This window comes from Pyxicephalus adspersus, chromosome 5, assembly GCF_032062135.1.
Source record: "Pyxicephalus adspersus chromosome 5, UCB_Pads_2.0, whole genome shotgun sequence".
Taxonomy (NCBI): domain Eukaryota; kingdom Metazoa; phylum Chordata; class Amphibia; order Anura; family Pyxicephalidae; genus Pyxicephalus; species Pyxicephalus adspersus.
In genome coordinates this window covers 8232358-8248621 of record NC_092862.1, presented here as the reverse complement: position 1 = coordinate 8248621, position 16264 = coordinate 8232358, and the positions used below count along the sequence as shown (strand labels likewise).

Below are 16264 nucleotides of genomic sequence, written 5' to 3'. Positions count from 1 at the left end.
TAGCCTATCTATTCTACTGGAGGCCAGTGACATCACAGAGTGTAGCCTATCTATTCTACTGGAGGCCAGTGACATCACAGAGAGTCCAGCCTATCCATTTACTGGAGGCCAGTGACATCATGGAGAGCGCAGCTAATCCATTTTACTGGAGGCCAGTGACATCACGGAGAGTGCGGCCTATCCATTTACTGGAGGCCAGTGACATCACTGACAGTCCAGCCTATCCATTTACTGGGAGTCAGTGACATCATTGAGGGTGCAACCAAATTATTTACTGGAGGCCAGTGACATCACAGAGTGGAGACTGTCCATTTACTGAAAACCATTAAGACCCCTAATAAGTGCAGTGGAGACTGGTCACATTACTAAATCATGGAGAATGCAGTCTGTCCTTTCACTGGACCAGTAATGTTGCACACCTGGAAAAGGGCAGATGGCAATGGGTGCTGCCATGTTGGGGGTCAGCCAAGCCTTGGCACTACACTCCCTACCTGATTCACATGGCTGCATTAACCAATGGCTCTACAGTACCAACCTGAGCAACCATCAGATACAGAGGTGGCACATAACGGAGATAAGTTCTCCTGTGCCATATGACCCAGACAAGGGGAAACTTTCCACACTCTACTGGACACCAAAGTATTTCAGTGATTTTTGGGCAACGTATGTCATGACTGCCAGTTTGTTGTCCCTGAATAGTCACTATTGTCCAATTTTTGCCTGCTTATTATCATAATTATCAGTTTACTGGTGTCATACTATCACAAATTCCAGTTTGTTTTGGTTGACAATTTGCTGTTACCTGTGCATTGTAATAATTGTTTATTTGCTGCTTGCATATTGTAACAGTTGAGTGATTGTTGCCTGAGTATTGTATACAATTTCCCATCTGGGGTATGTGTATTATGATTGCCATTTTTTGTCTTTTTTATTACTATAATTTAGTTCTCTGTAGGCCACTATTAATCTATGCTGCTGTTGTCCATATGTTTTGCCACATTTTACTATGTGAGCCACTATTAAATCTTTGAATTTGATTTTATTTAGCACACCATTATTATCCTCATGTTTTGCCGTGGCAAAACCTTAACATTTTACTCTATTCAGTGCACAGATAATTTCCACTTCTTTTGCCCAGTGTGCGACTATTAAACCTTCAATTTTTTTTTTTACCACGATGATTATACATAATTTAGATAATTATTTCAGATAATGTTTATTTTTTGTTCTGAACATTTTTAGTATACAGTGGGTATAGAAAAGAATCACCCCATTCATATTGTTCTTTGTGTCTTCATTTCAGGCTGCAAAAAACAAAAATTTTACCAGCTGTAGTTGCGCAATGCAACCTGTAATATCCAAGTAAAAGGTACAATAGCTTAGTTACCTCTTTAGAAAAAAGGGAGAGAGGGGTTAAAGATCAACCCAATGTGTCAGTATTATATGGAACCTAGTTTTGCTTTAATACAGTCTTTTGGATATTACTCTTCTAACTTTACACATTTAGATTATGCAGTATTTACCTGCTTTACTTTCCTCAATTGTTCAAGTTTAGGTAAATTGAACAGTGACAACTGGTAGACTGCAATTCCACAGATTTTCATTAGGGTTTAGTTTTGGGCTCTGATTAGGCCAAGCAAGGACATTCTCCTTTTTCTCCTTCAGCCACCATGTGGTCACGTAATGATCAGATGGTAAGGCAAAACTTCTTCCTATTGACACATTTCTATCAGAGGGCAGCAGATAATCCTCAAGAATGGTATTTGATGCCCCATCCATTTCTTCTTCTACGCAGACAAATTTTCCAACAAAAACCCCAGCACAACAAGATGCTACCACCTCCATGCTTTAGTGTAGGAAAGGTGATTTTTGGGTGGTGAGCTGCATTGCGTCTAAGTCTCCCCAGGCAGGTAGAACAGGATCACCCGAGGCTTCTTCTGCCTGGAAGACGTCCCACAGACATGTGAGACCGGGAAGTGACAAAAGAGAGCAGGGTTTTTTTTTTTGGCATACAAAAGTTATATATTTCTGTATTACAACATACAGTAAATAATGAGCAAACAATTGAAAGCAACTTTACAGAGTGGTTCAGTCCTAAAACCCCATTACATCCTGGGATTCCATGGACTAGGTGTTAAAAAGAGAGCTCCTAAACATTAATAGTTGTTTGTCTTAAGAGCCGGTGATCACAGCGAATAAACAATGCAAAGGTGTTAAATACTGACGCGTTTTGCCCTTAGGCTTTTTTAGGGGTATTAGAAAGACCCTGGTAGTAGTGTCCTGTTTACTGAATGGTCATTGAGGAGTGTGAAAATTGTTCTCTTTTAAGCTTGTTTGGTAGAGTTCAGCTTGTTACCTAATGGCTGGGTTTAATGGAGAAGTGTGGTGGTGGATTGGGTTGTGAACATGTTGAGATAAACTGATGAAGGATGGTGGATGGCTTACTGTGATTAAGCTTCTTATAATGGAATGTCCTTATAATGGAAGAAGTACAGACAGCATTCAAAATAACTTAAATAAGCTATTTATTATTATTATTGATGAAGGTAAGTTAGTGGTAGGCCCTCACCATTACTTGCTTCTTTCTGTGGAAAGAAATCATGGAAGATTTCCATATTGGATTTGCAAACAATAAAGATAACATACAATCTAGTAAGAAAATTGGGGTGACCTTTACTTCCGTAGTGAAATAAATCAATATATTGGTAACGTTTAGGAAAAAATGGTGTTCCCAACCTTTTACTTTAGGATATGTTTTTTTTCTTCTTGGAAAAATGTGGCAAAACATAGCTCCAACAGCTTTTTGGTTCAAAAATATCTATATTCTATTAACCCAAAGCTGTTCCCAGGTTTATAATGCCAGTACATTAGAAACACAGACTTGTTCTATAAAGATTAAAACAGATGGAGGCTAACAGGTCAATATATATCTAACTCAGGGCAGAACATTGTCAGTCTCCAGGATCAGCATGGGCCTTACAGTGGACAAACTAGCTATTAAATAAAAAAAATACAAAGTAAAAATAAAGAGATAGGAGCTGATAATGTTTCTAGACAAGCCATGGTAAGATAATTCGCATAAAAAAGCAGATAACCTTTAATGTGCTTAAATGTCATGAAAACCATAATACATATTGATTCTGTGACATTTAGAAAAATGCTGTGAAGATACAAAAAAGTATAAATTTCTGTGCGACAGAAAGACAGATATGTCAAAGGGATTTTAACGTAGTGCTAATGTGATCAGAATGTTGTCATTACCGCTTTACTGCCTGAAAGTAGGAAGGAAATGACTTTCTAGGTAGATTTACAAGTGGCAATATATAATTCCTATATGATAACTCAAGCAGTGCTGTCTGGTTCGCCATACAAAATATTTTATATATTGTAGTGGGATGAAACATCTGATGCCAAATTCGAAGGTTATATGGCATCATGTACCTCAATTTCACCTGGAACGAGGATTAAAGGGCCTGAAAAGGGCTGTGCGTAATTGTGTAGCTGCAGATTTGTGGCTTTTTATTTGAGATCCAGGCCCGGAGTGTCCTGAAATGAATTAATGGGACGGGCAACACTCCCTTATTTAGGCAAGAAATTGAGGATGGCTCTGCAGCACTTGGCCATTGTTAATAAAAAGGCTTCTGTCTTTGAGACTGGGAGGGTTTGGACCCTGAAGCCAGATAGCTCAGGTGGACAGGCTGGGCGCAGCCCAGTTTAGGTCTGAGACCAGGGCCAGGAGGTTAAATTTGTGTATTTCCTGTCATTCTGTGACAACATTTATAGGAGGGAAAACCATTGATACTGCTTTGTTTTAATGGTTTTTGCACAAAAAAAGTGCTTTGATATTTGAACTGAAATGTCTCTCTGGAGCAAGTGCGTTGGAACCCTTACACTTTATACATACATACACCACTTGAACTGAGATGTGTGCTGAGAATATGTGTGTGAAATGCAAGAAATTAGGTAGGTATACAATGATGGAGTCCAAGTTAGTTCGTAGTTCAGAACACTGTGAACAGAGGTGGGCTGCATGGGAAGTACTCCTGGCACCCACCTAACCAATACCTGGGCAAAATGTCAATGATGCTGGCATCCACATCTCTCTACATGTTCATTGAACAATTTCTGGTCATGTGTGCCATATCCTAGACATCGGGCCTGATTTATTAACAGTCTCCAAGACTGGAGAAGATAGATTATCAAAGAAGAACCTGGGTGAACCAGCCAACCTGGAATAGACTTGTTTAAAATCATCTGATATTACTTGGTATATGTTTTCAATTCTGGACCAGATCCATTCCAGGTTTGCTGGATCACTTCCTATAATAGTCTACCTTCTTCAGTTTTGGAGAAGTATAACTAATGGGGGGTTTTGGAGAACTTTAATAAATCAGGCCTATTGCACTTTGGATCTTCAACACTTGGCAATGAAATAAGAGCAATTGGATGAAGTTAAATGAAAATTTGATAAACCTGATAAAAGTAGCCACCACTGAGAGCATTGTGCCAGGTCATCATAAGGTGGCTCAAGGAAGTGTCTTTACTTATTTAATTGAACAATTATGTGGACTCTGCCACAGACCAATGAAACATTTGCAAATTTTTTGACTCGTTAGTGAAGGAAAAGGGCCTACAGATCTAAAAGGCAAGAATATAGTTAATTGTGGGAATATGTGGCCAATGTGACTTGGGGCAGAGTATTATGTCCTTAATCAGGGCAATCTGTATAGAATTGGTGTCAGTCACCATTACAGAAAACTGTGGCCAAGTGATGCCTGACAATCTACAGGTTTGGAGAATCAGCAGTGACAATACTGACAGCCATGCTCCTGCATTATCTTCTCATCCCACTGAAGTAGCCCACGTGAGAATAGTAAATCTACTTTGAATTGTGCATTGTAGCCGTTACATCACTGCATTATTTGTCCTTCCCTGGCAGGACCAACGAGTATTTGTGAGACTTTGGAGCTGTAAAAGCTGATGCAATTATAATTTAATGTTGGAGAAATGTTTTTTCTTTGAAATAGGAAGCTAAATATATAGTTTATTAGAGCAATTATCAACAAGAAGGGGTGCAGTGAAGCTCTTATAGCATGCTAAATATGAAGGTACGATCATGTTAATATTCATGAGGATTAAATGTGTTCACTTTAACTGGCAATGCTCTGAGACTTAAGCCAAGCCAGCCAAGCGTATAGCAAAATTGGACAATGGCTTGGCATTACTCACAATCACTTTGGATATTACTTTTCAACAAGAATGGCGACAACAATGTACAACATTAATTAAAGATTCAACCTTTGCCTGGAAGACTTTAATTAAGAAACAACAAATGGGACTGCACTGCGATGCTCAGAATATGAAACCATGCACCGTTTAATTGACATCAAGGCTGAAGGAAATTAATTCCCAGACAAGCTATTCGGTAGTTAGGTAACTCGCACAAAAGAGGTTTATTAAAATGCTGGTCTTATCTACAACTGACCGCGAGTCTAGCGGGAATGGCCAAGCCACACTTAAAGATCAGCTCCTGCCCATCAGATTCCCCTACACCTTACAGTCCGAACAAGCCTTAATTTTCCCTTATATGATCTTTCATTTTTTTTTTGTTTTTTTTTTATACATCCCCCTTAACCAAGACGTCTTCTTATTGGTCCCATTCCATGTTTTCTTGATCATCCAGCTTCACTTCTGAAAGTGTATTCTCTCCTGTCTTAGAGAACTTTAATAAATTAGGGCCATAGAATCTCAGGGTGGCAATAGGCAAGCAAATATCAATGCTGTACAAATTTGGCGCTGATATAACTACACCGGTGCCATTCTCTGCAGCACTGTACTGTAGACCAAGCAGTGCAGCAATAATGCCTTGGGCTTACAAAAATAAGTAGAAAAAATGCAGATCAAAAAATAACCATACCAAGCATCACATAAGCTTACAGGGTCCAAACAGAACAGTCAAATTCATGGGTAAGGCCAACCATAGTATTCTTCGTCAGCTAAACAATGAATTTATAAGCATATTCCAAGACAAGTTTGGGCCTGCAATTATCGGCATTCTATAATGATTCCATGGATCATTACTGAAGGTTGAGAAAGCATTGCAAATAGACTGGGATAATTAATTAAGGTTTGGCATGCATTCATTGCGCAATGGGCCTAGGTGTGGTTGGTATGTAACTATATGCAGTTTGGAGCTACAAAAAAGCTGCCACCCATAGCTGATGTTTCCTGAATTAGTGCAGGTCTGGACATGGAGGATGCGAGTAATGAAAAAACAAAACCAGGCACAGTCCCAAAAGAAATGTATGGGTGCAGAGGAGGGGTGGAAGGATGGGGAGGCAAGCTTTGACATGGGTAGGAAGTAGCAATAAGATCAGCCTGACATTTAGTGGTATTGATGAGGTTGGAAGGCAGGAGTGCCTTATTACAGCTTAAGGAAATAGCCACTTGCTCGTAATAGGTAATTATCAAATATTCATATGAACTAGGTACTGATCACCTTGGGACCATAATAATGAAATGAACCACCAATGGAGGGCACTGCTATTATACTTCATAAAGGCATCACCAGCACACCACCATATTGGCAGAGATGCATTTGTTAAAGTGCAAGTTTGACATTTCAGGGCCACATTGGATTCTTGAAGAGATCTTCTGTAGCTTCAATTTTATAAGTGCAAAAAATACCGGTCGATCCTACCACAAATCCAATGCTATGCCTTCAACTATTAGTGTTCTCCCCAGCTCATGTTAGTGGGGCGCACCACCCAGCATTTTTCTGTATCACCCGTCTGTTTTTGGGTGGTTTTCGAAGAGTTGGGTCACAATACTGGGCTGCTTCCCAACTAAAATTTCTTCCCACCCAGCTTTAAAAAAAAATCTGGGTTGAACACAACTTTATATCTAAATTTTACTTATTCCATAAAATGAATTGGAAAGATCCAGAGATATAAAACTATTATAAGCCAGCAGAGCCCCAGAGCTACGTTATGTAAAATAAAAGCACTGATGTATTATTAATGTGTATCAGGACGTCCACTTTGATCTTTAATAATCAGTTATTGCACGAGCCGATGCTGGAGGGACTGCTATCAGCCCTGTGTATCTCATGCCACATTATAAGCTGCCTCCACATCTACTGCCTACTGGCATCACCATCAATATTACAGTATTATATCATATCAAAATATATTTCCTTCCCTCTCCTGAAATAAGAATTTATTCTAAATGGTACTATTTATTCACCATTAACGATTCATAAACCTGTCATAAATCTGTGGAGTTCAGACGGAGAGAATGATAACAGAGGAAATAAACAGAAGATATTAAAGTTTTCAAAATATTTGGTAAAGTTACCACCAGTTTTTAGAAGAGATCCGGTCGCCAACTTGCAGGTGAAGGAAAAGTAAGATAAAATCATTTTAAATTCTTGTTTATAATGTTTTACTCTTTATAAAAGATTTGTTTTCTGCACATTTGCTTTTGAAAATTGTGCTGAAAAATTTGGCTAGCATTTTTTAACCAGGGTTCCTCCAGAGTTTGCTACAGATTCCTTGAGCATAGAGCAGTTTGGACCTCTCTGGTTAGTTTAAGTGACACCAATCTTTTTGGCTATATGTAAGGATGACATTCATCCCAATGACCACCATGCTAATACAATTCTAATAATGTAAGCTGTGGATATTGTAATCATAGAAGGGCTTCCCTGATGACCTGAAATGTATTTCAAGGGTTCCCCCATGGTAAAAAGGTTTAGAAACAACCCTTGTTGTACTTTATAGCTTTCTTCTCTTCTAGAAATTTTTCAATCATTATCTATGCTGGCCAAGTTCCTCCTCCATTCCCATACTCTTTTTTTGTTGTTGTTGGAAATGTGAAGAGGAATACTTGATTGTTATTTAAAGTGGAACTAAACTCTTGGTTTAAAAAGTTGCAACTTAGATATTAAATGCTTTCTTAGGAGACAGATAGAAGTAAGAGGTAATTTTATTATGGACTCTTAATGCAGCACTGCCACATAAGCAGAGAAGGGGGGGCTCTATGAAAATAAAGGTCCTAAAGTTTTATTACCCCAAAATAAATGTTCGTAAACCTTCACAATAGTGGAAGAAACTTTTACACCAAAACTTTTGAAATTTGATCAGCATGCTTGCATATTGTGAGGAACTTCTGGTTCTGCTCAATCATCCAGTGGTGTGAAGCTGAGCTTGCTGAATCCACTCCATTACCACTAGTACCATGTTGGTTTCCTCCTCTTCTCCCAGGTTCAATGTTCTCCTGCTTCACCCATGGAAGGCAATGATATTAGTCCCACACAAACGTGCTGGAGTTACATTATTTCCACTTCCAAAATCTTACTGAATACCAGCACTGTGCATGCAACAAATCAGTGCATACATTAAAAACATTGTTAGCATGTAAAATTAAAAAGTTTTGGAAGAATCGATTTATAAACTTTTCTCCAAAAGACAACATTTTATGTTTAAGTTTCTAAAATCAGTCACAATTGGTCCAAAACCTAAAGATCACTGCTAATACAATATTGTGGCTGACGAATATCTTATCATTGGGTATTAGATACATTTCGGTCAGTGAATGCCACACCACCTTCTGCCAGAGAAAAAAGGGTCAACCAAATAGCTTTTTTTGTCAAATTCTTAAATGATTATGTCCGTAGTAAAATTGGAGACATGGTGCTATTATTATAAACCAATCCAATGATATATCCGGAACAAGGGTGCACCTTTTTCTCTAGTTTACCAACAAAAAAAAATATTTTTTATAAAATCATTCAACATTGTTAGAAGAACAGTAAACAAAAGTAAATACCCAAATAGCTGTAAAAAAAAATCTAATGGGGGTTTTAATCTTTCTCTTCTTTTTTTTGGCTTTGCGTACACCGTAATTCTGTGCTTTCCGGTACTCATTTTTCTTGCCCTGAGGTTCTAACCACACTAATGTGTCAACTAAAACTTTAGACAGGGTCAGCAAACTTTTTTGGCTACTAGGCCTCCCACTATGAACACCTTTGAAAGGAAATCCCTCTTCTCCGCAATGCAAGCAGAGGAGAGGCAATGTCCCCTTACCCCAGCGGCAGAAGTGTGGAAATGTATTATTTTCTATTTACTAATAACTAATTAAATATATTAAGGAACAGCGGACATCAAAGTTGGATAATACCATACTCCGATACCCAGTTTATTCAATAACTGTTCTTAAATTTACCCTTTGTATTATCCCTCTCCTTACCGAAGTCTTCTTATTTATGCAAACTCTACTAAATCCACATAGTCCATCCCACAGGAAGCTGGAAAGTCCTGGAGAACAAGTTCTGCATCTGGTCCTGGGTATCTGGCTGTGAGTACGCTGGGGGCTGAAGTCACAGCATTGAAGTAGGCACACCCCGTGGGGCATGTGTGCCTAATGCAAATGTCAGTCTTGATTCTCTGGGGCGTGACAAGGGCTTCTGCACCACTGTGCAGAGAAGTGATAATGAACACCACAATGGGCATGACGCCCCTCCCTTGTCATGGTGGTGGAGGCGGTGCCCAGCACGGAAGGGGGAGAGAGGAGACAGCCAATCATGGCGAAACAGAGCGCAGGACATTGGCGGCTACGGGCAGCAGCAGGATTAGGGGGGCATTCGCAACAAACTACTGGCTAGCCCGTTTCTGGCCTAGAGGCCAGAGTTTGCCGACCCCTGCTTTAGACCATGGTAATCTGATAGTTCTAAAATATGCAGAATAGCACTTAAAAGGTTTACATGGTGCCATTTTCTGCCACATTTGGGACTACAGACTGCTGAGGAAAGAAGAGGACTATGACTGAACACAACAGGATTTAAGGTATGGGAATTATTAGGCTACACACACACGTCAAAAATCTGACATTTGTACAGTTTCAAACCACCCTGGCAGATTGATGAGCGACTGATCAGGAACGACTGCTGTGAACTCCTGAGGTGGAACGCACAGCAGGGTGCCACTCCATCCTCTCCCCTGCCTTCTCCATAGAGCAAAACAGTTCTTAGTGTACAGCTCGTTAGTTGATCTGTCACCAGAAATGATCACGAAATAACGTTTCCAACGAGTGATTTGACTTTGGAGACAGATTCATTTCTATTTCTCTTGCAGCCATAAACACATAAAAAGGAACAGAGAACTTCCTACACAAGACAGGGCTGCCTTAGTATTCATGCAATGCCAGTGAGTTATTGTTCCACAATTACTGTGCTTGATTCCTCATACATAATATTTTTTATTTCATAGCAGCGCTTAGAGATCGTCAGCAGTACTAAGATACAGAAAATCATCATACTGATAGAAGCTGAAACAAGAAGATAATGGGATGCCAAAGGAGCGCACAAGAAGGCATGCAGTTAAATAGGAACAATCTGAGGATAGAATGAAAAAGGTTGCTTTTAAAATCCTAAAACAAAACTTCAGACCTAAAAGGTCAAAACCTAAACTAAAGTTCACTTTAAAATTTTGGAATCAGACAGATCATTATTGCAGAAAAGGATTGCAGAGGTCTGTTCTACAAAAAGTATTCTTACCTGCCTGATCACCACCTATCCGTCAAAATTTGATAAGATGTGAATGTACAGCTCAGTGTTGGTTGCCAGGATTATTATTATCCAGTATTTAATTAGAGCTGACATATTACGCAGCATTTAAAAAGTCCAAAGTCATGCCACTAACTGCTACTCAAAGAGGTTTACAATCTAATGTCCCTACCATAGTCATATGTCACAGTCTAATGACAATTTTGGTGGGAAGCCCATTACCCTAACTGCATGTTTTTGTAATGTGGGAGGAAACCGGAGTACCCAGAGGAAACCCACACAAACACGGGTAGAATATACAATTTCCATGCAGATAGTGTCCTGGCCAAGACTCAACTTGGAACCAAGCGCTGCAAAGGCCAGAGTGTTACCCTCTGAGCTACCATACTGCCCAGGATTCCAGGTACATCCCAGCTTGCTCATGAGGTGCCAGGATCAGACTGGCCAATCAAGATGTCAGAAGATCAGAATGTAGAAGAGAAGAAGGGAGAAGATGGCTTTGCCTGTCACAGAATGGCCACCTAATATTGCACAGATCCACCTACTGCCACCAAAACATTTGTAAACTGTTGAGGCATGAACTCAGTGCCTTGATGGTGGGGTCATTCAATCCAGAGGAGGACCGGTTTTGTATGAATGATGTAACAAGGTCTACAGGTCACAGTGCCAGAGCGAAGGTGACTATAGCAGCAAGATCAGCACAGATGCAAAGCTACTAAATTCTAAACTAAAATAAACAGTTGCAATTAGGTTTTAAAAGTAAGCAGTTTGCTATTCCAATACAGACACAAAGGTTATAAAAAGATGAAAGAGGTTTTAGGTCTCCTCTACTTTCCTAAAATTCTTTTGTTGCTGTGACCACATTGGACAAACTACTACAATAACTTAGCTGGTGACTATGTTGTATCTTGGACAGAATATTGTATCTCTAACAATGAAGAGCTTCCTAATGTTTACAAATCATAGAAAGCAGAAAAGATCTACAAGTCGTCGTACAACAAAACCCAACAAAAATGCAAATTCTGTATTTGGAGGTAAGCCACTAATCAGCTCTGTATACCTGGGGCAGCTTGATGCTTGCTGCTGTGGAATTCAATGCAGAATAACAGCTTAGATTACAAGAATATACTAAACAGAAGGTCCTACTAATATTAGCTTTTCAACATAAACAATGACCTTTGTATTTCAGAATATTAATGATGATGCCCTTGTTCCTCTATATTCTTCATTCATAGGTGCACTCATGGGACCTGGACCAGCTTGAAATTTTTGATGTGGCCCAGCTTTGGAAACCAGTCTACTTTCCTGTAAATGTTGTGGATGAGATTGGCTGCACCACGGTAGAAAATTCTAACAAGTTCCACATGGGATAATTTTTCCCCTGATTAGGTTATACTTAAAACGGACCTAAACTCAAAAACAAACAAAAAAAAAACAACCCCTTTTATATAAGGTAAAAATGTACTTATTTTTTCCCGCACCCCGGGAGTCTCTGGCTGCCTTTTCTTTAATGGGGGGAAAAAATGATGATCTGACCCATGCGCAATGAGATCTGCACTTGCGCCCCATCTACGCCACCTGATCCTGCACCATGCAAGATCGAGTGACGTGCGAAGAAAAGAACCCGGACGAAGACTGAGAAGATGGCGGTGCCCTGTGCTTCTCCCACCCCGGGCTGAAGAAGGATACTGGGGTAACGTGGACCCGATCAAAGAAACCTCCTGGTGAATAGATTTTTTTGGGATTAAAGTTTTTTTTTTTTTTTTACTTCTGCTTTAGGAGGATATCCTACTATACCAATTCCAAAGTAAACAATGCCCCTTGCACAATAATGGTGATGCCCTTCCCACCTATTATCTTCAAATAAACAAAGTAGACAAGGCACTAACCTTGGAGGATGAGGGATTCTGCAGGCAGCTCTCCAGCTCCAGAGTTCACACATTCCTCATTGGGATGCTTCTTGTTGTAATGTCTCTTCAAAGAGCCGGGGATATTGCAGGAATAGTGGCATAAGGCACAACCAAATGGCTGCAAGAAAAGAAAAATAGAGATATTAATACCAGCTGGAAATGTGTGGCAGATGTACTTATAATAGAGCATAGAGATCAATGCTGCAATTCTGACAAATTAGAAACACTTACGATGATGGAATGTCAAATTTCCTGTCTCTTGTTTGACCTCTGATAGTAGAAATTGTATTCAGGCTTCATAAGAAGGGTAAAATCTGGCAATTGTATTATAATACCCAAATCAACCCCAATCCTTCTCTCACTCCAAAGAATTATTGTTCAGTGAAAAAATATTTATTACTCTCTGTGACATCTTTATCAGATTGTAATATTTATGCAGGAGCAGCTGCTGGAAGCTCAGCTCCTTTAGATATGAAGGCATTTCCAAGGATTATACCACCCAAAATACCTTTCACACACAATGTACGGGTAGGGTAGGTGCTTAGGAGTCAAGCCGAAAACCCTCCCTGTGACATCACCAGCTTGTTATATTCTGCAGGGGCAGCTGCTAGAATCTCAGTTCCCATTGATACGGACGTGCACTAGAACCACACCTGCCAAGAACCCTTTCCCTAAACACAGTGTATGGGAAGGTGCTTAGGAGTCAAGCCAAAGACACTCAACAGCCAAAAGCTTGTAATAATGTGCAGGGTGCCTGCTGGAATATTAGTTTCTATTGATATAGGTAGGCATGCCCCAGAACTACACCTCCCAAGAACTCCTACAAACACAGTATATGGGTAGGGGCTTAGGAATCAAGCTATAATCACCGGCTTGTAATACCGTTACAGGGCTGCTGTTGGAAGCTCAGTTCCTATTTATATATATATGTGTCCTAAAACCACATCTCTCAAGAATGAATTGGCTCGTCTCAGGAATGAATGAACTCTCGCGCACATGGGAGAGAGTTACGTCATCCTGGCCTGACCAATCAAGATAGCCAAGGACTGTGTTTGGGAAATGAAGAAAAGGGAAGATGGTAGAGCCCTATGATGGAACGGAGATGGATGAGTTATTGCAGGTTTAGTTCGGCTTTGAGGATCAACATGGAAGGTTCCTGGGAGTGGAGACAAATTTAGGTCCATACCAAAGTGTTGACAATCATAAGGGTCTCATTTCAACTACTCAACTAGAATGGCCAGAAACTATGTATCGGGATGGGCATACACCAGGTAAAGTAGGGGAGAAGATAGGAAGGAGGATATGAAGGGAAGAAGAAGACAACAAAGAAGAAGGGGGAAATGGGGAAATCAAGGGATGAGGTTAAATGAGATTGAGACATTCCCACCCAGTAAGTGTTAGTAGGAACTCTTTCCCCACACAAAATGTACGGGAATGTGCTTTAGAGTCAAGCCAAAAACATTCCCTGTGACATTATCACCAGCTTAATACTCCTGCAGCTACTAGAGTCTTAGTTCCTATTTATATAGGCATACCCCAGATCTACACCTCCCAAGAACTCTACACACTGCCTATGGGCAGGTACTTAAGAGTCGAGCCAAAAGCAATTCCTGTGACATCACCAGCTTGTTTTATTCCTGCAGGGGCAGCTGCTAGAATCTCAGTTCCTATTGATACGGACGTGCACTGGAACCACAGCTCCCAAGAACCCTTTCCCTAAACACAGTGTACGAGAAGGTGATAAGGAGTCAATCCAAAAACACTCAACAGCCAAAAGCTTGTAATATTGTGCAGGGGTGCCTGCTAGAATATTAGTTCCTATTGATAAAGGTAGACATGCCCCAGAACTACACCTCCCAAGAACTCCTACACACACAGTATATGGGCAGGTACTTAAGAGTCAAGCCAAAATCAAATTTCCGTGACATTATCACCAGTTTGTAACATTACTGCAGGGGCTGCTGCTAGAATCTCGGTTTTTATTCATACAGGCATGCCCCAGAACTAAACCTGACAAAAACCCTTTCCCTACAATTAAAACTTTTTTTTCCAATTAAATCCTCACTGCACGTTTGTTATATAAAAGTATTGCAGCTTCTATTTTCATCAATGATTTCACTCAGCAAAAAAATGCCTGTTGACATGAGCCTTAGTGGTAGTTTGATCATGTCTGACTGATTGGCTTATCCTGTAATCAATTTTTATCTCAGCAGCAGCTCAGAAAGACTAGCAACTGCACGTGTATCACATACTAAAACCACAATACACAATAATAAAAACCTACAAAGCTATACCCATAATACATATATATCTGGCTTCAAGGAAAACAACATAAATGGACTCGAAATTTCATTTTTTTTGTAACTTAGTAGTAGCATTCATTGAAGGTTCACCTTTAAGGTGGATGTAGGCTTACTTTTAATAAAAAATATAATACAAAATTATAATAAAGCAGCTAATGGAAACCTCATAACTCCTGTATCCAAGGCGTAGTGTATTGCAGCCTCCAATGGAGCATAAAACACAGGTTTCTGCAGCTTCTCCCCCTGGCAGGCCTATAACTGGCATTTTAGCGCGGCAAGCAACAGACGAGCCCCTCGGAGGTAATTTATTCGGAGTGCTGGCTTTTTTATGCCATGCAGCTGCCGGGCCGCTATTATCTCAGGATTATGTAAACTCTCACTATTCTTTGCTGATATCTGTCACTCCATTTCAGACACGTGTGTGACAGGTATTCAGCGTGCAGGTGCATTATACACAACGCTTGGAAGCTATTCAGTTCTTTCATTCTACAAATACGGTTGTTGCTAAGGCAACCTAGCAAACCACTTCATTAGGAACGTGCGAGAGGCACATTTATTTAAATATAATCACGTCTTTCTCCCGACACCGCTGGGAATTAGCCAGCAGTTCTTGACAAATAAATGCTGCCCTTTACGAAGAGTCATTTGGTCTTGCTGGCAGGATGGTGACTTGGTGAGGAGCAGAGGAGAACCACCCATGGAGAAATAGATTGCAATGAGCTGCAGGTTAGCATATGATTTCCCTAGAGGGGCTCCGACACTTAAAGAGACATAGTTACCATGACCATGCAGAGAAATAGGGACAGTGGCCCTGAATTACTAATGGTCTTTAAAATCTGAACAAAGTGGACTAACATATTTGTCATCTAACAGCATACAACCTTTTTTTTAAAGTTAAAGTTAGAGGTAAAAACAAAGAATAAAGTACAAAATCTGTAGTAAATACATCTGGAGATGTATATGCATTAAAATGAAACTTTGAGATCACTTTGAACATCAGAAATTTAGGCAGGTGGTTACTGAAGAATGGGACAGACGATGTCCTTTCTGCAATAACCGCTTTTAATGGCCGATCGTCCCAGCTGCCAAATTTTGCTGTGGAGCTCAATGTTGGCGACCAGGGAATGAATTGGCTTGTGTCAGGAATGAATGAACTCACGGATACCTGGGAGAGAGTTACGTCATCCTGGCCTGACCAATCAAGATGGCCAAAGATTGTGTTTGGGAAATGAAGAAAAGGGAAGATGGTAGTGTCCTGTGATGGAACAGGGATGGATGAGTTATTTCAGGTTTAGTTCGGCTTTGAGGGTCATCATGGAAGGTTCCCGGGAGTAGAGACAAATTTAGGTCCATACCAAAGTGTTGACAATCATAAGGGTCTCATTTTAACTACTTAACTGGAACGGCCAGAAACTATGTCAGGAGGAGGAGGAAGAGGAGGAGGAGGAAGAGGAAGAGGAAGAAGAGGAAGAGGAGGAAGAGGAAGA

At 40.2% G+C, this 16264-nt stretch overlaps 1 protein-coding gene across 3 annotated transcripts in view; it reads right to left on the bottom strand.

Moving 5' to 3' along the window:
- The window catches only part of ZFAT (zinc finger and AT-hook domain containing), a 127279-nt gene that overhangs the window by 15494 nt on the left and 95521 nt on the right, over positions 1-16264 (bottom strand). For all 3 annotated transcript variants that reach the window (XM_072410633.1, XM_072410635.1, XM_072410634.1), the window contains exon 13: positions 12454-12592. In XM_072410633.1, coding sequence (XP_072266734.1) covers positions 12454-12592 — 139 coding nt within the window. The remainder of the gene's footprint in view (positions 1-12453; positions 12593-16264) is intronic.